Source organism: Hypanus sabinus, chromosome 2, assembly GCF_030144855.1.
Source record: "Hypanus sabinus isolate sHypSab1 chromosome 2, sHypSab1.hap1, whole genome shotgun sequence".
Classification (NCBI taxonomy): Eukaryota; Metazoa; Chordata; class Chondrichthyes; order Myliobatiformes; family Dasyatidae; genus Hypanus; species Hypanus sabinus.
The window spans coordinates 160,829,357-160,854,147 of record NC_082707.1 but is presented as its reverse complement, the minus strand read 5'-3'; the positions used below and the strand labels follow the sequence as shown (position 1 = coordinate 160,854,147).

The 24,791-nt window shown below is 41.4% G+C and overlaps 1 protein-coding gene across 2 annotated transcripts in view; it reads right to left on the bottom strand.

Annotated features, from left to right (window-relative positions):
• nid2a (nidogen 2a (osteonidogen)) overlaps positions 1-24,555 on the bottom strand; it is a 157,311-nt gene extending 132,756 nt beyond the window's left edge. The window contains exons 1-9 of one of the 2 annotated variants that reach the window (XM_059958023.1): positions 24,164-24,555; positions 23,423-23,725; positions 22,767-23,005; positions 21,619-22,139; positions 20,829-20,978; positions 20,467-20,718; positions 17,532-17,732; positions 16,994-17,221; positions 8,080-8,223 (exon numbers count right to left, since the gene is read on the bottom strand). In XM_059958023.1, the coding sequence (XP_059814006.1) occupies positions 8,080-8,223; positions 16,994-17,221; positions 17,532-17,732; positions 20,467-20,718; positions 20,829-20,978; positions 21,619-22,139; positions 22,767-23,005; positions 23,423-23,725; positions 24,164-24,364 (2,239 nt within the window). In that variant the 5' untranslated portion in view covers positions 24,365-24,555. The remainder of the gene's footprint in view (positions 1-8,079; positions 8,224-16,993; positions 17,222-17,531; positions 17,733-20,466; positions 20,719-20,828; positions 20,979-21,618; positions 22,140-22,766; positions 23,006-23,422; positions 23,726-24,163) is intronic. The other variant, XM_059958018.1, reaches the window with a different exon arrangement.
• Between the last annotated feature and the right edge of the window lie 236 nt (positions 24,556-24,791).

The window sequence follows — 24,791 nt, the reverse complement described above, 5'->3', positions numbered from 1 at the left end:
AAAGCGCTTTGAGCATTGGATTTCCTCAGACCAATACACTGGTGGCCAGTTTTAAATTTCAAGAAATTAATTAACCACTGTGTGCAAACAAACTATAAGCAGCTGCAGGTTGAGTAGTGATTAGGATGCTCAGGTGTTGTCTGTCTAGACGTTCTAGTTTGTTGAGAATCAGCTGCTCACCTGAGACTTGAAAGGTTTCTTTCAAGTACAGATACAATCTCAAACACTTTGGAAATTCACATGAGATGACAGCACCTCTGAATTAGTGCGATTGATTATCAGACAAATCTTCTCTTCCAAGACCACATTGCTTCCAATATTTCAGTAAAAGTTAAGTCCTGTGTTTATACAATTTTCTTCTGTTGGCTCGTGTGAAAATAACAATTTTAGCTTATTTGTAATCCAATGAGACACCCCCAATGTAAAGGCCTTACAAAGTGTTGGCATGGTATTGGAAAAGAAGCCCTCCATTGCAAATGTGGCCCCAGATTATGGCCAGATGTATGAGCAGAAACATATGAAAAATGATTGGTTTAGGGAAAGGGACAACTAATGAAAACCAGGCTGATTTTTGTTTGCTGAGGCTCTATGCTAGAATTGCACGAGTTGGCGGGGGTCAGTTACATCAGGAATGCAGCTGTTGGCAAAATACTGGCAGACTCCAGTTTAGGCCTTCGATCACTGCCTAGGTGCTAGTGATGTACTCATTTTTCTGGCAAATTTCCAATACCACAAACAAAAATGCACGAGCATCTGAAAGAACTTCAGCTTCATTTATTGAAATATTATAACATTATAATATTTCAACAAATAAGGCAACAGCAGTTTGATGCTCCAAATATAGCAATACTATACAAATGAAGGGATGATGGTTGAAACACTTACAGATTGGCCAAACCACAGATCCCACCTTTACACAAGATAAGCAACTCTTTAATGGTTCATGTCAGGTGTTAGTAGTAATCTTATCTTCACTGTGGATTGGCCTCAGCAAGACAACACAAATGAAAAACAAGGATGATTGGTCTCGAGAATACTGCAATAGCATGCGGGATATGCCAAAGCATGATTTGCTGTCAATCAAGTGGTACTAGAGCTGGGCAGTCCAAGAGCCTGCCTGTTTCAATTAGACATTCTAAAGCAAGCAAACTAGCCTCATATACATCTTAGAATTCCAACTGTCATAAGACCACACACATAAAAGAATAAGGCCATTCCACCCAATGATTCTGCTCCAACATTGCAGAATGGCTGATTTATTTTCTCTCACAACACCTTACTCTTTATATATCTACAAACGTAAAATAAACTATTAGTATCTTATATTATTGGCCAACTTAATTTCATGTTTCACTTTTTCTCTCTTTATTGCTTTTTTTAAGTTGTCTTCTGTTCATTTTTTAAAGCTTCCCAATCCTCTATCTTCACACTAATTATTGTCAAGAAAGTAACCTCTCCCTCAATGTTGCAAAAATAAAGGAGCTGGTTGTGGACTACAGGAAGAATGGAGACAGGATAGCCCCTGTTGACATCAATGGATCTGGGGTTGAGGGTGAACAGTTCTAAGTTCCTCAACATATACATCACCGAAGATCTCACATGGTCTGTACATATCGGCCGTGTGGTGAAAAAAGCACAACACCACTCTTTACCTGAGACAGTTGAAGAAGTTTGGTATGTCTCCCCAAATCCCAAGAATTTTCTACAGGGACACAATTGAGAGCATCCTGACTGGCTGCATCACTGCCTGGTATGGGAACTGTACTTCCCTCAATCGCAGGACTCTGCAGAGAGTGGTGCAGACAGCCCAGCACATCTGTAGATGTGAACTTCCTGCTATTCAGGACATTTACAAAGACAGGTAAGAGAAAAGGGCCTAAAGGATCATTGGAGACCTGAGTCACCCCAACCACAAACTGCTTCAGCTTCTGCTATCCAGGAAATGGTACCATAGCATAAAAGCCAGAACCAACATTCTCTGAGACAACTTCTTCCACCACGCAATCAGACTGATTAATTCCTTGTGTTACAATTGTATTTCTATGTTATATTGACTGTCCTGTTATACATACAATTTATACTAATTTGTAATAAATAGTAATTCTGGCCTATTATCAAAGAAGAAATAACTAAAGCACTGAAAAGCATGAAACATGGCAAAGCCACTGGACCTGATGAAACTTCAGTGGAAAATGATACAAGTCCTAGAAGATCTGGACATAGATATTCGTTTTGAACTGTTTAATGGTATATACAAGTCTGGTGTATTGCCTGACGATCTCTTGAAATCAGTATTTATAACTCTGCAAAAAATTCCTGGAATTATTGACTGTGAAAATTATAGAACAATCTGTCTCATGAGTCACATAATAAAGATTTTGTTAAGAATTGTTCTGAGTCGAATTAAAAATAAGGCCAGCAACTTCTAAACTACAATATGGGTTTATTGAGGATAGAGGAACTAGGAACGCAATTTTCATACTACGAATGCTTTCAGAAAGGGCAATTGAATATCAAAATTATGTCTTTTTATGTTTTAATGATTTCACTAAAGTATTCGACAAAGTGCAACATGAAAAATTATTTCAAATTCTCACTAAATTAAACATTAATGGAAGGGACCAACAACTGCTTCAAAATTTATATTGGAATCAAAAGACGGTGGTAAAAATTGATGATAATATAAATAGTTGGACTAAAATTCAAAGAGGAGTGAGACAGGGATGCGTTGCCTCACTGGAATTATTTAATATCTATAGTGAAATGATTTTCGGAGAAATAGAAGATCTAGATGGGATAAAAATTGGAGATGTTAACATCAACAAGATATGCAGATGATACCATCCTAATAACAATTGCTGGAGAAGATCTACAAATCCTCCTAGACAAAGTAGTGCAAGCAAGTGCCGATTTTGGTCTAACCATTAACTGTAACAAAAACCAAATGCATGGTAATATCAAAACAGCAGGATACTCCCAACTGCTAATTATACATTGATAACCAAGAGATTGAACAAAAGACCAGCTTTAATTACCTTGGTAGCTTTATATCACAAGATGCTAGAAGTAGAAATAAAAAGTGCCATTGCCAAAACCAACTTCCAAAACCCATTTTTACCAGCAGACACATTTCTATGACAACAAGGCTTAGACGCCTAAAATGTTGCATCTGGTCAACCTTACTGTATGCTTCCAAAACAGGGACTATAACACCAGAACTCCAAAGAAACTTAGAAGCAACAGAAATGTGGCTTCTTAGAAGAATGCTGAAAATGTATAGAGATAGGGTAACTAATGAGACAGTACTCCAACACGCCCATACAAAAATATCTTTAATGAGAACATTAAATGAGAAGAAACTTAATTTACTGGGCCATGTCATCAGAAAGGGAGAAATAGAATGTCTTATATTACAAGGCCATATGCCTGGGAAATGAGGAAGAGGAAGGCAAAGAAGATATGGACACTGTGAAAGAACTAACAAATCTAAATGTGCGAGATATCATTGATGCTGCGAGGGATCATTCGATGTGGAGAGCCGTGATCACCCAAGCGTGTAACGTGCAAGGCACATGAAGTACAAATTGAACATTGCTTATTTAGATGGAGATGTAATGTGAAGAATTTTACTCATGTATATGAAGGATGTAAGTAATAAAGTCAACTCAATTCAAACAACACACACAAAATGCTGGTGGAACACAGCAGGCCAGGCAGCAGCTATAGGGAGAAGCACTGTTGACGTTTTGGGCCGAGACCCTTCATCAAGACTTCCTTTTAGACTTCCTTTGTCAGCCATGGTTTCCTCATAACATAGCCTCTGCAGATTTTCTCTTGCTTGTGAATAGATTCCTCATCCTCTCTTTAGAACACTTCTTTGCTATATAGCTATCCTGCACTTTCTGAATTGCTCCCAGCAACTCCAGCCATTACTGTTCTTTGTCATCCCTGCTAGTGTCCACTTCAAATCAACTTTGGCCTGCTCCTCTCCCATGCCTCTGGTTACACAACCATACTTACTCAACATAATACTGACACATTTAGTCTTAGCCTCTCCTTCTCAAATTGCAGGACAAATTCCATCATATTTGGATCACTGCCTCCTAAGGGTTCCTTTATCTTAGATCCCTAAACAAATCTGGTGAAATACACAAGACCCATATTCAGAATTGCCTTTTCCCTCATGGGCTCAATCACAAGCTGCTCTAAAAAGCCAATTTCTAGGCATTCTACAAACTCCTCCTCTTAAGATCCAGCACCAACCTAATTTTCCCAGTCTACATGGATGGTGAAATCACCAAGATTATCAGAAAATTGCATTCTTTTATCTTCCATTATTATTTTTGCCCCACATTCTGACTACTGTTGGGAAGTTTGCACACAACTTTTTGCCATTGCAATTTCTTAACTCTACCCACAACAACTCTACACACTATGATTCTATGTCACTTTTTTCCCCTAAGGATTTGATTTCATTTTTGTACCTACAGAGCCATGCCAGCCCCCACATTCCCAGCCCACTCAACCTTTCGATAAAATGTGTATCCATAGATAGTAAGCTCCAAACTGTGATCGTCTTTCAGCCACAACATAGATGCCCACAATGTCATACATGCTAATTTCTAACAGCACTACATGATCATCTAGCTTATTCTGAATACCACATGCATTCAAATATAATATGTTCAGTCTTGTATTCATCACCCTTTTCAATTTTGCCTCCATGTTAGCAGAGGTTAAATTCCTATCCCTTTCTAACCTTTGCCTTTTCATTTATTTTGGAGATTTTTTGTGTCCTCTCCTGCACCGCCCTTCCCTTTTACTTTATCCTCAATTTTCCAAAGGTTGAAGGTACTACTTTGTTTAAAGAAACACCTCAACACATCCCACTGTCTGCAATTTTGCTTAGTAATTGCCTATCACTGTCTCACTACACACTGCAGCTACTTGAATACCAACTGCCCGATCGTCTACTGTCACTCCGGTTTCCATCCTTCTGCCAAATTAGTTTAAGCCCTCCCTAGAGCTCTAGCAAACCTGTCCGCAAGGATATTGGCTCCCCTCATTCAATCCACCCTATTTTATACAGGTATATTCCCTTTTCCAGAACAGATCCCAATGATCCAGAAATCTGAAACACTTCCTCAGCCACACATTCAAACCATTCTATTCTTACCTTCACTGGCACATAGCTTAGGCAGCAAGTCAGAGGTTAAGACCCTTGAGATCCCACTTTTCAGCTTTCACCTCACTCCCTATATTCTCTTCAAGACCTCATCCTTTTCCTACCTAGACCATATCATCAGTAACAATATGATATGTGTACTTTTAACCTATTGTAAGGTCAGTCTAAGCCTTCCATCCCACATAGCCCTCTACTTCTCTTTCATCCACATGTCTAAGCCTGTTACACCCAAAGTTTGGGTAAATCCATGGAGAGGGAAAGGAGCACCAAGTTTCTGGGAGTATACATAACAGATGATCTCACCATCAACACCACCTCTTTGGTCTAGAAAGAACAGCAGCATTTCCACTTCCTGAGGAGAATGAAGCAAGTGAGGCTCCTCACCACCACCCCCACATAACCCCCTCCCCCAATCTGACCACAGGTCCCTACAAAGGATTGCAATAACTGCTGAGAGGTCATAGGGGTCTCTCTTCCATCTATCAGAGATATTTACCAGGAGTGCTGCATGTGCAGGTGTCATAAGGGGACAGGAGGCTAGAGCCAAGAGCAGGACACAGGCACTGAAGTACTAGGGGCAGGACAGGAACAACTAAATGATAGACAAGATGTGGTGACCATGGTGTGCATGAGGGACATGACATTCAAGGTGATTCTGGGATTCCAGGAGAGTCTTAGAGTTCAGGCAAGGCAGGAGGAATCCCAGAGTTCAGTGGGCAGGAGGAATCCCAGAGTTCAGTGGGCAGGCCACATAACTCCTGGGCAGGGCCCAGAACTCCCAAGTAGGAACATGGGGGCCTGAGCAGGTCACAGGGCACAACCCATCAGCAGCAAGGGATGGAAAGGGGCAGAGTCCCCTGCCAGGAAACAGCAGTCTGGCCAGGCTTGCCCAACAGAGGCAAGGGATAAGAAGGGACTAGGTCCAGGGTGACTGCCAGACACATCTTTAACAAGGGGAACTCCAAGCCAGGGTCACCAGAGGAATAGGATAAGCAAGACAACACCCCAACTTCACTCAGTCCCAGAGCCCCCTATATACGCCGCCAGCCCATGGGCATCAGGTGTGCCTCCTTGAGCCCCAACAAGCCACGATGATCCACAGGTGCGACTAATTAGGCTCAAGGGTGAAAGGAGGGACGGCTACAAGACCCGGAGTCCGGAGTAAGCGGACCGGATCAAGATCCGGAATGCAGGCTCCGGACCAGACCATAACAGCAGGACCCCTGGCATTGTCAATGATCCTTCCCATCTGTCCAATAATTTCTTTGGCCCCCTCACAATCAGGCTGGAGGTACCACAGAATAAGGGCAAAGAGCTTTTAACTGTTAGGATGGGAAATAGCATCTTCCTCAGGCTGTAAGATTACTGAACTCCCTGATACCACCCAAGTTTCATCATGCTTGAAATCCCAGCAGTATTATACGGTTTACTTTTTAAAATGTGTCACAAATGCACCATATTATCTGTTACTGTACCAGTGGTAATATTACTTTATGTGTTATATGAGAGTTACACAGTGTTGTGTTGTACAGCTTGGTCCAGAGGAACATTGTTTTGTTTGAATGACAATCCATTTGAACTTGAACTTGAAATCCATCTGGCTTAGTAATAACAGTTCCATGAACCCAAGTTACACACGGTATCCATTCTGCTCAGAAAATGGCTGATTTTCGGCTGTATGCTCCAACAGATCCTTGGGCTGACCCTTGGCAGGTCACACACACACTTGAGATGAACAAATGGCATACAGGCTGTATGTTGAGGCAACATTTGCAGCCACAGATACATCTGGTTGGGAGATGATCTCGGCCTGCTGCAAAAGTTGGCAGAGCTCTCTTTTAGCCTCTTAAAGAAAACTCTATAAAGCCCATCAATATTTTTAAGGAGCTGTAAATTCTGCAAAGAACCATTAACTTGGACAGTGATGTTTTCTCAGATTTTTTCCTTCACAACGCATTGCTCCTCTTACCCCAAAACAGGCTTTTAAACAATGGAATATCCATTAAGCCTCCCATTATGTTGAAATAGAATATTATTTTTGGCAAGGATAAAGCTATTCCAGTAGTCTCAGAGGACTAGAGGCCCACAGCAAGGTCAATACTGCAAGGAGTACTACGAAATAAACTTGCTCTATTCACCATTTAATATTTCAAGGTTACATGCCACGGATTTTTGCAAATGTTGGAAACAAAAGCATGTCAGTTCTTTCATTGACCCATGCTTGACACTCATTATGATCCATTAAAAAAGCTTCTACAGGACAAAGCAGCCACAGACAGAAAAGTACATAATCTTGGACATGGGAAAACTTATTTGAAACATGATCCACCCCAATTTGTAAGACTTAGAGTAGAAATGTTATGTTGCCATTGATAAAATCCAAATTTAACATCAATGTACATAAAATTTTGCAATGTTACTGTAGCACAACTTCAGGTACCAATCTTGTTCCCCATTCTTTCTTAGTGGGAGTTAATTTCACAACTAACTTAATTGACATCTGTGGGACCAAATTATTTCACAATGTGCGCCTACACATCACAAAGAACTATTTTATTCTGTATGGCATTCAAGGACCTAAGATGCAAATGTGCCTTTTTCAGCGTTTGTCCAAGAACGGTCAGTTAGAATGAAATAAAACTAAAAGATGTTCAGAAAGGGTCACAGTACTGTAGAACAAAAATATTATATTTATTTCACATATAGCAAAAATCTGAAGGAACTTAACAGGTCAGGTAACATCTATGGAGGGAAATAGACAGCCAATTCCACAGACAAAGGATCTCAACTCAAAACATTGATTTTCCATCTCCAACTACAGACGCCACCTTATCTACTGAGCTCCTCCAGGTTCCAGCAGTTGTAATTATTTGCATCTCCATTACTTCATGTACCTGTGCAAACTTTGCCATCTCCTTCATAGCCTGGTGTGCATTTGCAGATGTGATCGTGGTTATTCACCGGGTAACACTGTGCTTTTGGATCACAGCCGTGGGTTCCATCCTGACACGGATTTACTCGTACGGGCCTGGAGTTATCTGTGCAGAATATTTGAAAAAGGTAAAATAATTGAATAAATATCATAAAATATATACAATTCTAAGAGACCAGCTAAATCATACTTAAAAGACATGGAAGCACCTTCATTGGAGTCAAAACCAAGAAATGCTGGAAACACCAAAGGTCAAACAACATCCATAGAAAGACAAGCAAGAGAAAACCTGCAGATGCTGGAAATCAAAGTCATACACACAAAATGCGGGAGGAACACAGCAGACTGGGCAGCATCTATGGAAAAGAGTAAACAATCCTGATGAAGGGTCTCAGCCCAAAACGTTGACTGTTTGCCCTTTTCCATAGATGCTGCCTGGCCTGCAGAGTTCCTCCAGCATTTTGTGTGTGTTGTTATCCATAGAAAGAGAAACTTTACATTTCAGTGTCAATGGGACATGATAAAAACTGAAATGTGAAATTAGCCCACGTAGAAGATGAGATAGGGCAACGGAGGGAACAAAGGTGAATTAATGTGGCAGTAAGAAGCAGTTAAAAGTTTCTGTTGTTAGTATTTATAATCTGTACAATGAGATATGCCCAGCAGGCCAGACTAAACAAATGAAAGAAAGAGAAAAGGTCAGAAGCGAAAAGAGACCAATACCGAAACAAATAGATCATGTGAGGTTACCAAAAGTTGGGGGATTTAGTCGAGTCTTGCAGGCTGCTATGCAAGACAAAATCAGTGAAGTTTCTAAAGCAAGTACTGAGCCATGCTTTAAACGAGTAAGAGGCCACACTCAGATCGGCAGCTGGATAAGGAATTAAAGTAGTTGGCGATGAACAGCTAGCGCTGACTCCTGAAGAGTGAGAGCCAGTGCCCCACAAAGTGATTGCCCAACCAGTGTTTGGCCAATCCAGAGCGGAGGAGACCACAGAATATGGTACGTTAGACTGGGGCAAATGCATGTCACCTGGAAAGACCACTTGGATTCCTGGTTGGTGGGGGGGGGAGGGGCGCTGAAAGCACAAGTTGCTCTTCTGCAGTGGCATGGCAAAGTGTCACATAAAGGGGAACAGTGGATAGGGATGAAAGAGCAGTCCAGGGAGCTGTAAAGTGAACAATCATTTCAAAATGCTGATAGTGGAGAACAGTGTGTGTAGTGGTTGGTCATTAGCTTACACAACAGGGGATTCAATACATGGCTGATTAAATAGATCACTGGCAGATGGAACAACTTGTTTCATCATAGATGATGAAATGGCACAAAAAAGGTAGAATCAGTGCTAAGATAATCAGCCGCGAGCATTTCCACCTAACAAAAGGAGGCAATATTTCTTTTAAAGTTTTCAACTGGGATAGCACAGAGGTACAACTTAAGGAGCAGCAGCTGCATAGTTCCAGTTGCCCAACCTCTGTTGCCATCTGTATGAAGTTTCCAACTTCCCTGTGATTGCACAGGCTTCGTCTGGGTGCTCTTACTTCTTCCCATTTCCCCAAAAATGTACCAGTTGGTGGTGGGGTTGGTCACTGAATTGTCCCTACTGTGTAAGTGAGTGGTATAACTTAGAGGGGAGAGGAAGAGGGGAAATAAAATGGGATTTGTGCAGCTATAAATATAAATAACTACTTAATGATTGGTACAAATCGATTCTCTCACCAACGTCCCTAGACCTTGTGTTATTTGTTAGAGGATAAGATTTTAATCACAAGTCCATGTACTGTTAAATATATCTATCTCTGCAATATTTGCCAAACTCGCATCTATATATTTTTTGGTATTACTGGACTACTCCTACCTTTCACTGTCCATACAATTTGAACCCATCAAAATCTTGTCACTGATAATCTAATACACACCAACTGACAGGATAAATAAATCAACAAGTCTTTCAAAAGTACCATGGCTGGTCACTTTCCTGCTCTGACCCTATATGCTTTGATTTCCTGAATATCCAAATATATAGATTCTTTAATATGCTCACTAAATCAAGTAGAATTCCAAAGCTTCACTATCTTCAGGGAGAAAACAATCTCTTCTACTGTAGAGGGGCCAACCATAGCTAGTGCAATTGCTTTGTGGAATGCCTCCTCCATTAATTCTGAACACAACCTGGAAGAGGTTAACATTCAAGGATGCATACTGTATCAAAAAGTCAGGTAGGCAGGCAGAGGGTGTTGTGTCTTACCGTGGCTGATATGAGGATCAACCCACGGAGGCTGCTGGACCAGACAATATTCCTGGTAGAGTGCTCAGAGGATGTGCAGACCAGCTAGCAGATGTTCTCACTGACATCTTCAACATCACCCTGAGCAGCACCGTCATTCCAACGTGCTTCAAGACCACCACCATTGTCCCAGTGCCAAAGAAGTCTTCAGTGTCCTGCCTCAATGACGACTGTCCCGTTGCACTCACATCCATCATCATGAAGTGTTTCGAGAAGCTCGTCACGAGGCAAATCAAGACCCTGCTGCCCCCCTCACTGGACTCCCTGCAGTTCGCGTATTGTCCCAACTGCTCAACAGATGACGCCATTGCCATCACCCTCCACCTGGCCCTCACCCACCTAGACAAGAAACACACTTACGTTTGAATGCTGCTCATAGATTTCAGTTCAGCATTCAACACAATCATCCCTCAGAAACTGATTGGAAAGCTGAGCCTATTGGGCCTGAACACTTCCCTCTGCAGCTGGATCATACACTTCCTGACTGGGAGACCTCAGTCAGTCCGGATCGGGAGCAGCATCTCCAACACCATCACACTGAGCATGGGGGCCCCCCAGGGCTGTGTGCACAGTCCACTGCTGTTCACTCTGCTGACCCACATCTGTGCAGCAATACACAGCTCAAACCACATCATCAAGTGTACCGATGACATGACCGTGGTGGGTCTTATCTGCAAGAATGACAATTCAGTGTAGAGAGGAGGTGCAGTGGCTAACGGACTGGTGCAGAACCAACACCCTGTCTCTAAATGTGAACAAAACAGAAGAGATGGTTGTTGACTTCAGGAGAGCATGAAGCGACCACTCCCCGCTGAACATTGACAGCTCCTCCATAGAGATTGTTAAGAGAACCAAATTTCTTGGTGTTCACTTGGCAGAGAATCTCACCTGGTCCCTCAACACCAACTCCATAGCCAAGGAAGCCCAGAAGCGTCTCTATTTTCTGAGAAGGCTGAGAAAAGTCCATCTCCCACCCCCATCTTCATCACTTTCTACAGAGGATGTATCGAGAGTATCCTGAGCAACTGCATCACTGCCTGTTTCAGAAATTGCACCGCCTCAGATCATAAGACCCTGCAGCGGATAGTGAGGTCAGCTGAAGCGATCATCAGGGTCTCTCTTCCCACCAATACAGACATTTACACCACATGCTGCATCTCCAAAGCTAACAGCATTGTGAAAGACCCCATGCACCTCTCATACAAACTGTTCTCCCTCCTGCCACCTGGCAAAAGACACTAAAGCATTTGGGCTCTCACTACCAGACTGTGTAACAGTTTCTTCCCCCAAGTCTCACACACACACACACACACACACACACACACACACACACACACACACACACACACACCCTCCACTCCCTTTGCAATTTTTGCTCATTACTTTCTCGATTCCTGCTAAAACATTGTTTACATTTACATCATTCATTATATTGTAATTTGCCCTTTACATTGCCTATTGTCATTTATTAATTATTGCACTGTCTTGCACTGTTCTGTGCATTTTATGTAGTCCCGTGTAGGTCTGAAGTCAAGTGTTGTTTCATGTAGCACCATGGTCCTGGAGGAACATTGTTATGTTTTTACTGTGTACTGTACCAGCATTTATGGTTAAAATGACAATGAAAAGTGACTTGATATAGAATCCTTGTCGGTAAAGTTAAGAAGCTGCAAGGGTAAAAAGACCTTGCTGGGAGACCTCCAAACAGTAGCCAGGATGTGGAGTACAATTTGCAATGGGAGGTAGAAGAGGCACGTCAAAAGGGCAATGTTGCAATAGTCGTGGAGGGATTTCAATACACAGTAGATTGGGGTTCAGTTCCAATCTATCTTCCCAATGGGGGAGTTTGCAGAATGCCTATAAGATGACTCTTTAGAGCAGCTCATGGTTGAACCAACTAGGGGATCAGCTATTTGGATTGGGTATTGTGTAATGAAATAGGTTTGATTAGGGAGCTTAAGGTAAGGAACTCTTAGGAAGTGTTGATCACAATATGATAGAATTCACCCTGTAATCTGAGGGAGAAAGGCCAATGTCAATATATCAGTATTACAGTGGAATAAAAGGAATCACGTCACATGCAATGATAATAAACCTGATTCTGAATTACAGAGGCATGAGAGGGGAGCTGGCCAAAGTTGCAATGGCTGGAGTTTCTGGGAGGAATTTGGAAGTTACAGGATAAATACATCCCAAAGGAAAGGAAGTACAGTTGGCCCTTCGTATCCGTGGGGATTTGGTCCCCGGTCCCATATACAAAATGGCTTAGTATTTGCATATAACCTACGCACATCCTCCCGTATACTTTAAATCACCTCTAGATTATTTATAATACCTAATACAATGTAAATGCTATGTTTTTATACTGTATTGTTTAGGGAATAATGACAAGAAAAAAAGCTTGTACGTGTTCAGTACAGATGCAACCATCATAGCTCTTCTGGGAACGCTGATGCTGCCTCGGCATCAGCCGATGTCGATTCTCCCATGACCTTTCAAGTTCTTGAGGCTGTAGTGCTTTACATAGCTAGCCAGTCATCCCTTACTAACCTTAAACTCTCTCCTCTTGCTCACAACACAAGTAGCAAATGAACGAGATGCAAGGCGAACAATGCTCAAACAATGATACTTTTAATCATCTCTAGATTACAATACTTTATGCTCCCTTTTAGCCTTTGAGGAATAGCTTTGACCATTTAATTGCTTTTTAGGAGCTATTTTTTCACTGAAACAAAGGGTGCACACAAGTAGCAACCGAACGAGATGCGAGGCGAAAAATGCTCAAACAATGAGCGCTGGGGAGAGAACTTCCGGTTTTTTTTAACCCTAATCCGCAGTTGGTTGAATCCACAAATGCGGAATCTGCGGATACGGAGGGCCGACTGTATTCTGAAGGCGGGATGACAACAAGGGATGTCAAAGCCAACATAGCACCCAAAGAAAAGGCATATCATAGAGCAAAATTTAATGGGGAGTTTGAGGTTTGGGAAGATTTTAAAAACCAACAGAAGGTAACTAAAAAGGCATAAAGAAAAAAAAATTAAATATGAAGGTAAGCTAGTCAATAACATCAATGAGGACGCGAAAACTTTTTCCAGATATGCTGTATAAAGCATAAAAGGGAGACAAGAGCAGATATTCAACTGCCGGAAAATGATGCTGGAGAGTTAGTAATGGGGTCAAAGAAATGGCGGGCAAGCTTTTGTCTATTGTATCAGACTTCACTGTGGAAGACACTAGCAAAATGCCTGAAATTCAAGAGCGTCAGGGGACAGAAGTTGCCATTAGGGAGAAGATGCTTTGGAAGCTGAAAAGTTAGAAGGTAGATAAGACAGGTGGATCAGATGGACTACACCCCAGGTTTCTGAAATAGGTGGCTTCAGATATTGTGGAGCCATTAGTAATGATCTTGATTCTGGAATGGCTCCTATGGGCTAGAAAATTGCAAACGTCATTCCACTCTTTAAGTGAAGCAAAAGAATGGAATTTGAAGTCTGACCTCTGTTGTAATTCTCTGAGGAAATAACAGACTGGATAGAAGATGAAGGGGAGTTTACTTGAACTTTCAGAAGGCCTTTCACAAGTGTTGCACGTGAAGCTGCTAAACAAGATAAGAGTCTGTGATACTACAGGAAAGATACCAGCATGGATAGAAGATTGGCTGATTGGCAGGAGGCAAAGAGCGGGAATAAAGGGAGCCTTCTCTGGTTTGCTGCCGGTAACAAGTTGTTTTCCACAGGGGTCAGTGTTGGGACAGCTTCTTTTCACGTTTTATGTCAATGATTTGGATGATGGAATTGGTGGCTTTGAGGCCAAGTTTGCAGACAATAAAAAAAAAGGTGGAGGGGAAGATAGTACTGAGAAAACAGGGAGTCTGCAGAAGGACATAAACAGATTTGGAGAAGGGCCAAGAAATGGCAATGAGATATAGTATAAGGAAGTGTGTGGTCATGCACTTTGGTTGAAGCAATAAGGGTGGTGACTATTTTCTAAACAAGGTGAAAAATTAAAAAAAAATCAGAGGTGCAAAGGGATTTGGAAGTCTTTGTGTAGGATTCCCTGAAGGTTAACTTTCAGGTTGAGTTGGTGGTAAGGAAGGCAAATGCAAAGTTAGCATTCAATTTAGGAGGACTAGAGAATAAAAGCAAGATATAATGATAAGGATTTATAAGGCATTGGTCAGACCACACTGGGGTATAATGTGCAATTTTGGGTCTTTTATCTAAGAAATGTGCTGGCATTGGAAAGGGTCCAGAGGAGGTGCATGAGAATGACTCCAGGAATGAAAGTGTTAATGAATGAGGAGCTCGAGGCCTGAATTTGCTGGTCTTGAGAAGAATGAGGGTGATTTCATTGGAACCTATCAAATATTGAAATCCCTAGATTGAGTGGATATGGAGAAGATATTTCGTATTGTGGGTGAGTCTAACACCAGAGGGCAGAGTCTCAGAATAGAGGGACACCCATTTAGAACAGAGATGAGAGAAGTTTTCTTTAGACAGAGCGTGGTGAATCTGGAATTCATTGCCACAGATGGCTGTGGAGGCCAAGTCACTGGGTATATTTAAAGCGGTGGTTGATAGGTTCTTGATTAGTCATGGCATCAAAAGTAATGAGGAGAAGGCAGGAGAATGGGTTGAGAGGGATAATAAATCAGCATGATGGAGTAGCAGAGCAGACTCGATGGGCCAAATGGCCCAGTTCTGCTCCTATGTCTTATAGTCTTAACCTTTGATATGACTACACTTTAACTTTGAGCCAGTTCATGTATAGGGGCACTTTGGTTCCTTTGAAAATCAGCTCCTTTCAAATTCTTACTTTTCAAATAAGACTTTTTTTCCACCACATGACCTCATTTTAATACTTTGTTCTATCTGCCATACATTGCGCAATTTACAGATCCATATCTCCCCCAAAGCCCTTCAGAGTCTACAATTCTATCTAGCTTCATATCAGAAAAATGGATATTACATATCTCTCCACCAAATCATCGAGAAAAGATTGCAAATGTCTAGGGCTTTGATGTCATTCTTGTGGCACACCATTCATAACAGGCTCATAGCCCAAAAAAAAGGATACATGCAGTTCGACTTTGTTCAGAAATCCTAAACTCATACCATTATAATTATACTCAATACCATCTATATTTTTGGTTTAGAGATACAACACAGTACCAGGTCCTTCCAGGCCAAAGACCCCATGCTGCCCAATTACACCCACATGACCAATTAAACTACTAACCCCTAATCCATTGCAATATGAAGGAAACCAGAGCACCTGGAGGAAACCCACACAGCCATGGGGAGAATGTACAAATTCACTACGGACACCAACGGGAATTGATTCCGGGTCACTAACACTGTAATGGTGTTACACTAACCACTACGTTACCGTACTGCCCTGTACTTCAATTTTGTTTGAAAATCTTTTGTGCCACTTCATTGCCATTTAGCTAGCCTCAGCTCCAACTACTGCCCTCTCCTCTTACCACTTTCTTCAAAGTGGATTCCAATATTTGTCCCGCTTTTGATGTCAGACTACCTGGTCTATGCTTCTGGCATTTTCTTCCATCCTTCTTAATTAGTGGGAGCACCTTCTCATCTGTGGATGCTATTCTAAAATGTATGGAATGTTAGATTAAAATCTTAGATGCACTTTCTCCACAGGCACATTTTTCTGAAAACCTGAGGGTAAAGGTTATTGGTCCCCCCGAGAATTAACCTGGAGTCTTCCACCATCTGAAAGTTTTCTCGTGTTTTCTTTCATAAAATGTGACAAAACATCTATTTGCCATTCTCTTATCGCCAATGCAATTTCTTCCCCTTTATGCCAAAAGCTGAAAAAGGAAATAATTCATTGTGATGCACTAGAAAGAAATCTTAATCAGTAGAATTTGCAGCAGAAAAAGACATAGCAGTTATAAATAACTATTAATAAACTGTTTCCATTACGAATAAACCAAGATTTTATCAATATTCAAAGTTAGCTCCTATTCTCAATTCAACACTACAAAAGAAAATGTGTGTTTTATGCTATCAAGCTTGTGATCTGCTTCACCCAACAGACACATCTCAAGCATTTAGTTTGAACTGTTGATTTTCAGCCTGGGGCCATTTCACTTGCTTGTTTAGAGTGAAAAGAGCTTTGTTAGGATTTGACATATTGAGTCACTTTCTCACCCCTTCCAGAGACCTTGATGTAAGATCATTATTCAAATTCTCTTCTTGCCTACTGCCTTTATTGAATGTCTGTTTACTGTTTTTACACATGAACAAGTACTTCTTTTGCATGCTGAAACAATCACAAGCTATGGGTCAGATAGCTTGCTTGATGCTATAGTTTCTGTCACCGCTATGAAAGAAAATGTACATTGGATGATCAAGTAAGCAAAGCTTCCGCCTCAACAGGTGCAAGCAAGTGTTGCTTAAGATTCATTTTAACCTGCTGATTTCTTAAAAGTGAAGAAAAATGGACAGGAATGATTAAAGAATAGCCATTCTGAATCCATGTGAATTGCAATGCGTTATTCTTTGTGAAAGACAATAAGAGAACAATACAAAAACAGATTCCAGCCTATATATCACCTACCTCTGACCGGTCCAATCTGGCTGATCATCCCATATCTGACCACCTGTTCATTCTGATTATATAAAACAAATATACGCTCTGCATCAAGTTGTTGGGCTTCTGGAATGGTCTTTGGTGCATGCTCACAGTCATAATAGGTAATGTTCTGCTTCAATTGGTAACGGAGTCTCTGTGTCTCACCATTCCCAGATTCAACAGAATATTCTCTGTAGGTTGTAGAGGTAATTGCTGCATGGGGGAAGTTTGAGAAATGACACAATATTTGATTTTAGTTACATATTGTAAATGAATGAAACAAAGTTACCAAGATCTGCAATTGAATTTACATTTGTAAAATGCAAAGCAAAATCAGAGGTGTACTGACCATTTACAAAGCTTCATTTAAGGAGAAAACCTTCAGCAATTGCTTGCTCAGGTACAATTCAACAAATAGTGAAGCAGTAGGCTTTTTTAAAGGACCCACATAAATTGAAAATTTCTCATAAAAAATTGGAAATTCAAAAAGCATTACTGCATACAAAACTTAATATTGACATACCAGAACTGGAACGGTAGTAAACTTCATTATATGGCTGGACCTGGACTGAAGCTCCTGCAGCAATATCGGGCAACTCTCCCTCAATCTCAGTAGTGACACTGAGATAATTCTGTGCATCCAAACCCCGAGCTATTTGTATTATATTTAACTGTTTATTGCCCGGAAAAAAGGTGATATCAATATTGCGAATAAATTTGGCACCTACAGAAAATTGCAAAAATTAGGTTATGCAATGAAATTGATTAACCATTGAGATATTACATTTGTTACAGTTTATTTTGTCCATTTCAAAAACCAAGAATTCTTGCCCAAACCAAGTGAGAAATTCTTCCCCATGTCAAAGTAGATGCCATGCATTAATGGAGAATATTACTGTTGTCTGGACTGCAGGGCTGTAGTTACAAGGAAATGGATATGCTGGGCTTATTCACACAGAAATGTAGGAGGCACAGTGGTGATACTACAGGAGATTTATCAAATTGTAAGGAACAGAGATAGGACAGATAAGTCAGAATCTTTCCCTGGACAGGAGAGTCAGGAATCTATAACCAGAGGACACAGGTTTAAGGTGAGGGGAGAAATTTAAAGATCAGAGGTAGGGGGTGCAAGAGATAAAAAAAACTTTTCACACAAGAGGGTGCCAGTGATCAGGAATGAGCTGCCAGAGGAATTGGTAGAGGTAGACATGACTGCAATGTTTAAGAAGTATTTCAACAGATCTCAGATTGGTATGATAGGAATGCAATCCTAATGTAGGATATATGATTTGCATAAATAGGCACAGATGACATTCCTGTACTATACTATTAAAAATGTACATACAAACAGGAAGGTGAGGTTACATGGTACTTCAAGCCTACTTCTCCATTCAATAAGATCAATACAAATCCAGTTGTGACCTCAACTCTGCAACCCGTCTGCCAGAGGCGGCCTTTCACCAGTCACTCTTGAAAAACGTTATTCTTTTCTAAAAACTATATTCATTCTGCACAGCTGAATAAGCTCATGCCTCAAGTGTGTTTTAGCACAGAGCATGGATTAATGTTCAGGAGCAAAGAATTACACCCAGCTCATCTTGTCCAACAGTCAACTCTGGAGACATGGCGCAATAATTTGCACTTCAGCATGGCACTTCCTGCATGTGTGTGGCACCAGGAGATTGGGAGATGTCCCCACAAGGGCCATGATATTATCCACCGCTCCCCAAACCCACTCACATGATCACTGTACAGTAGCATAAACATTTTTGGGTGTATTCTGAAATTCATGTGCTTTTTAAATGCATGCCCTCAGCTAGCCAATACCACTATTATATATAATTGGTATATTATATATACCAATTCCCCAAGCCCAATACTCCTGACCTCTTATTTTGTGGTACCTCATGTGCAGAAATAACTTTGCAGTTATAAACACAATAAGTGACAAGTGCACTATATTCACCCAGGTACAGAGAAATAAATGGAACAAAAAAAGATTAAAATTTAGATAAGTTAAAAAGTTGTCAATAACAGTTAACACGTGGTTGAGAAAGGTAGGTTAACATTCTAATCAGGTTATTTCATATCTTTTCCTCAAGGGACAATTGCGCACAGATATTAAAGTATTCTACTTCGAAATGTCATTTAAAATCAGTGCCATACAGCAGCGGTCCCCAACCACCAGGCTGCTAACCATGTGCTACTGGGCCATGAGGAAACAACATGATTTGGTGATATGAAACGATATGAGTCAGCTGCACCTTTCCTCATTCCCTGTCACACCCACTGTTGAATTTGAACCCACGCGAGGTCATCAGTCGCCTAAATGCAGTGATACCTGCGCGGCCGGTGGGAAGTGCCATTGTTACTGGCCTGGAGCACGGACAGATGGGCAACGCCTCTAAACCTGTTTACCACACCGAATGTTCATGGGGAACCCGGTGCTAAAGTATTCACAGACAACCTAATTTCGGCTCAGGGTTTCGTAAGTAGCAGAGCAGCTTCCTCACTGCGATCTACTGAAAGTCATCCCTCGAGACAAACTTTTGTCGGCCGATAGATCTTACAAGGAAGGCAGGAGGCTGGAGTTCAGGCCTGGAGGCTGTCTAATGAGGCAATGAAGTCCTCTAAACTGCTTCAGCACCCTGAGTCTAAGCACCCTGAACTTAAGGATAGACCCTTTGAGTTTTTTGAGTGAAAAAAAAGTGAGCAAGCGGGACAGAAGCAAGCGCAGAAAACTAAATTGCAGAATAGACTGGACATAAGGAACCCCCTTTGAGTATCGTGTTTCCCATCACCCCTCGATGGAAACGTCTTGTCGCAGGCTCCCACTGGTACAACGATATTGGTGTGTTGCAACGATTTTATATGTTCATACAAGGAAAATATGCACTGTGTGTTTAATATCCAAACGTTACTTAAAATGTTGTGATGCTATTGACTTATGAATGAGTTATAATTGACATCACTATATTCATGTGAGGAAAATATGTGCTGTGTGTTTAATATTAAATTTGTTAGATAAACCCTTTTAGAAAAGAAATGGAGTGTATTAGCCACTTATAAGTGACCTTATCACCTAAATTCTGGCCGTGATTAACACCTGCCTCTCCCCCCCCCCCCCCAGGGTTGGCCAGTCCGCAAGAATATTGTGAATATTAAACCGGTCCGCGATGCAAAAAAGGTTGGTGACCCCTGTCATACAGCATTCAACTTATATTAGATTAATCTTCTGCTTAAATGTCTGAAATATTATGTGTACCACAGCAGTGCCCTCCAATACCATGCTCACTAAACAATTTGGGGGTATGGTTTTGCTCGATTGCCTGGTGGGCTTTTTGAAGAAGAACTATTAAATGAGTCAGTATCAGGAGCTAACAAATGCACTTGCTATTTCTCTCACTTCCCAGGTCTGAAAATTTTCCACTTGAAATGAATGATGTAGGTTCACTTACCTGCAATGCTAAAGCCATTTTTGAAGCCTGGCTGCTGCAAAGCAAACAGCCATCCAAAAAGATCTCCAATTATTGACAACGATTGCATGGCCCAGCCTGCTAACCCAGGAATTTGGCTAATTGCTGTAAAGGATCGCCCATCATTTATAACTACATATGCATGCAGGTCAGCATTCTTAAACTCCACAGGCCTTCGACTGTCTCCTACCATTAATTTTCCATTTACTTTTCCATTCACACGCTGAGTAACACCTGAAAAAAGAAATGAAATCAAACATCGTACAAGTGTGCTGGTCCAATTTCCACAAGTCTTTTAAAAAGATTCAAAATTGACTTAGTTGCTTTTCTATTTTTAAAATTACCTTCTGGTAGGCATTGCCTTCCGTTGCCATAGTAACCAGACTGGCAATGGCAGCAGAATCCACTAGAGTAATCAGTACAGTAGCCATTCTGGGAACATTGTTTCTGGTTTCTCTCACAAGTTTCCTTTGAACCTGTATTGTAAGTAAAGACTGAAGGACAAGGAGTATTTCCATCAGAATTCATATAAAAATGTTCAAAACTCTTATTAAAGATAACACTATTATAATTAATTTCTGATTGATTTGGAAATCCAGCACATCACTAAGCCTCTGGAATAGCTATAAAGTTTTCAAGTCCCATCCGGCATTTCTACAAATAATTCTTTCAGTACTGCTTTTACTATTATTTTGCAATTAGAATAGTTATCAAAAAGAGTACTGTTTAAACTAATATTTGATACTGTACATTATGTAAATTAAATATCACTCAGACTTTTAATATTGTGGTTACAGTGGAGTAACAAAGTAGGGGTGCAGCTGTCTCAATTCCAGTGACCTCCAGTAATGTTCATGAGGAAGAATTCACCCTGTGACTGTCAAGTTCTCTTCTGGGTGCTGCAGTTTCTGTCAGCAGCCCAAAGACATGGCAGTTCTTTGGTTAAGTGTTTGATGTATACAGCCCCCTGTATAGAATCAGAGGGATAAAAACGGGCCAGTATAAACAAATGGGCCAGATGGAAGCCAGTGACAAGGATTTATCTGAACCCTAGCAAAACCCTGATGGGCTGAATGGCCTCCTATGTCACAATGAAGTGAGAAGTACTTGAAATCAACTTTCCAAACCACTTACCACCAGTGCCAAGCTCTGCATCTTCATCCACGCTGACAACATGTCTGCCTGAGGTAACTGGTAACTGATTTCTAGGCACAATTTCTGAGTATCCATTGGGGTACGTCATCCTGGTCCCAACCTCAGGGCCTCTTTCTGGGTACGATGAAAAAGCCCCAGATTCGGGATATGATGACATGACGCCTGCCTCGGGATAGCCTTCAGGATAGGATGGAATAATGCCTGCATCTGGATACGGTGGATCATCGGGAATACCAGCAACTCTTCCATGAGGTGCCATGGAAATGGAGGGTGTGTACTCAGACTCTTCATTGTCATAATGGTGCCTGTAATCTTCATTTTCTGCATAATCAGATTCCTGTGAAACAGGGATAACTGGACCTCTCAAGGAACTATCCAAAGTAACAATATGATCCTCTCCTGAAGTCTCCCCGCTGAATTTTGCTTGCATTATATTGTTGAAGGATGAAGTTCCACCAATATGAAAAGCCCATACTCCTCGAGTACCTGAATTGCCTTTCCTAAAGGATTCAAAAGTAATGAGCTCAGTTGCTACATACATTTCTAAAGTTTAGCTATTAGAGTTTAAAGCTGAGGAAGCAATTCCAGGATGCTCCCAAACCCCCCTGGGACAAAAGAAAGCAACAACCTCATTAACTTAAGGAAGGTCCTGACCCATGACGCAAAAGGAACCTCAAGGGCAGCACTGAGAATCTCAGACTCGCTCGCTGAGAGAACCCAGATGCCCAGTGAGAACAATGAAAGGGTCACACCCTGTACCCTCCTAACCATACTCTGAATGTCAACAGACCCCGACACGGAGATGTTCAGTCAACCTGGAAGCCCACAGAAATGGAATGGGAAAATAAAATCTTCCCCCTCCCAAAAAAAATGGAATTCTGGAGGAGGAGCTTCAATTAAAATTCCAGTAGATCTTAGAATCCGATTTGCTTCCAATGACTCGTCATGAAATTTGGTTCCCAACGGCAGCACAGTGCCGGATAAAAGTTAAAATAAGTTAGTTGTGCAAAAAGAGAACAAAATGGTAACCAATATTTTGGTCAAATAAGCACGCAATAGAGAGACAAAACAGCGGCGGGATTTTAAAAGGTCAGCACTAATAATACCCATGAATGAAGTGTACTCACTGATAGAGATTTTTAACAGATTGTTCATTGGTGGTAATACTATAATAGGAACTTTCTCGTCTCCATTGTGTGTACTCTGATTCTCCTCTGCTGAAGCCGACCCGAGCGGGTAACTCGATCTGAACATTGTAGGATTCTTTTGGACGCGTCCCAAAGAAGTGCAAGCCATCCTCCGGGTAGAGGAAAATTGCGTAGGAATTTGATTCATCAAAAGCCAATACCGCTTGAAAGGTGTTGAACTGGAAAAAGAGATGTAAGCGTTCCATGTATTTGCATCGTATTTTCAAACGAAAACAGAATAAAATGCACGTATGCTAAATGACTGCCTAAAATCAGTACTGGAAAATTAATGCAGCACGTTTTAAAACACATATGGATTTGGAAGACAAATATAATTCACGTCTCAAATACTGCGAGATCTGTAATTGCTGTGTGTTGAGTTTGGTTCCTACCCTTCCCCACCCTGGCTCTCTTATGAAATGGACGTTTTAGCGAAAAGCACCCTTGGGTCTCTCCTACCAAACGGCTTTAATTCCAAAACAAAATATCGCTTATAGCAATAGTATTAGACATGGTTCACAGCTGGCAGTTAAGGCACCAGTAGTTGAGGGGAAAACACTCCAGAATAAAGTGCCAACGTTCTTGGACTATCTTACCCTGTTAGAAGAGGGTGTCGAACGCGTCACTTCCTCATAAGGCGCCACGTTCTCCCAAGTGGCGATGAAAGTGTTGGTTGGAGTGACTGAGCTCCGGGGAAAGGCTTTCCTGATTTCTTGGCCGGCGCGGTCCAGAGTATCTGAAGAATCGTCTTCTCTGTAGTAAATCCGTCCTCGGCCACGACTTGTGTCGATGTCGGACAGGTAGGGCGCTATCACCGGGAAATCGAATGGGAATCCATCATCTACATACTGCGTCTCCCTGGGCAAATCTTGCAGGGAAATGATACCGTTCGTCCCTACCTGTGGATAAAAAAAAATCCAACCGTTTGTCAGTGCGATGCCTTCCCCATAGTAATTGCTCTTAAACTTACCGGCTGCATCAGTCCAAACTATTTTGAATCACAGTGCTGCTCTTGGGCAGTTACTGCTTCGACGTACAATATCCCCTGAGACTCTGGAAGGAGTAAACTCTAATCCAGGTTTAAACAGCATTCCAAGGTTCAATTTCGTTTCAGTGTCCCCATACGAGAGAATAAATATCCATTGATCCCGTTACTGGAACCGTTCCATGAAGGTTGCTTTGTACACTTAAAATAGGTTAAATTTTCATAAGGCAAATGTCCATGAAAATCACACCTATAGATAGATAAGACTCCAAAACCACTGATTTGGGGCGAGGTCGTCTCGAAACTTTTGCTTGCAGTCGGGCCTAATATTAAATAGACATGGCAAACTTACGTAAAGATTGTTGAAGTGTGTATCATAGAAAACAAGTGGGCTTTTGAGTCTTATAACTGCAGAGGTTTCATCGTCGCCTTCTTGAAGGGTAAGGTCCCCTGCGTGTGAACCAAACGGAAAAAGATCCTTTCTTTGAATTGCAGAAACCAAGCAAAGAATACAGTGAAGTTTTAAAAGTAAAACGAATCTCTTTCCTTGCATTGTGGAAACGAATATTTCTGTTCCCGGGTGGATAAGAAAAGAAAGAAAGAAGCTGTTAGGGGCGCTGATCTCCCGGTTTTATAGCTCGATCTTTAGTGGAATTTTAACCCCGGAACTGCCGCAGACCCTGCAGCCAATAACCCTAGGAGAGGGGCAGGAATGCCCCATTCTCTGCCCTCTCATTGGCTGATGTCTAAAATGATCGACGTGCTGAACTGCACTCCTGCATTAGTTAACATCTGGTTCCCATTACTTTGTCTATGCTCAACTTTCTCATCGCACTTACTCGTTCAAATAGTAGCGCACTAAAGAAAACACCGAGAGGAAGGAAAATACGTCGTTGAAAGTGTTAAGCGGTTTGAGTGGCACGAAACCATTCGAGAAGAAAATATGCCCGGAATATTTTATACCAGCACTAATGATGCGG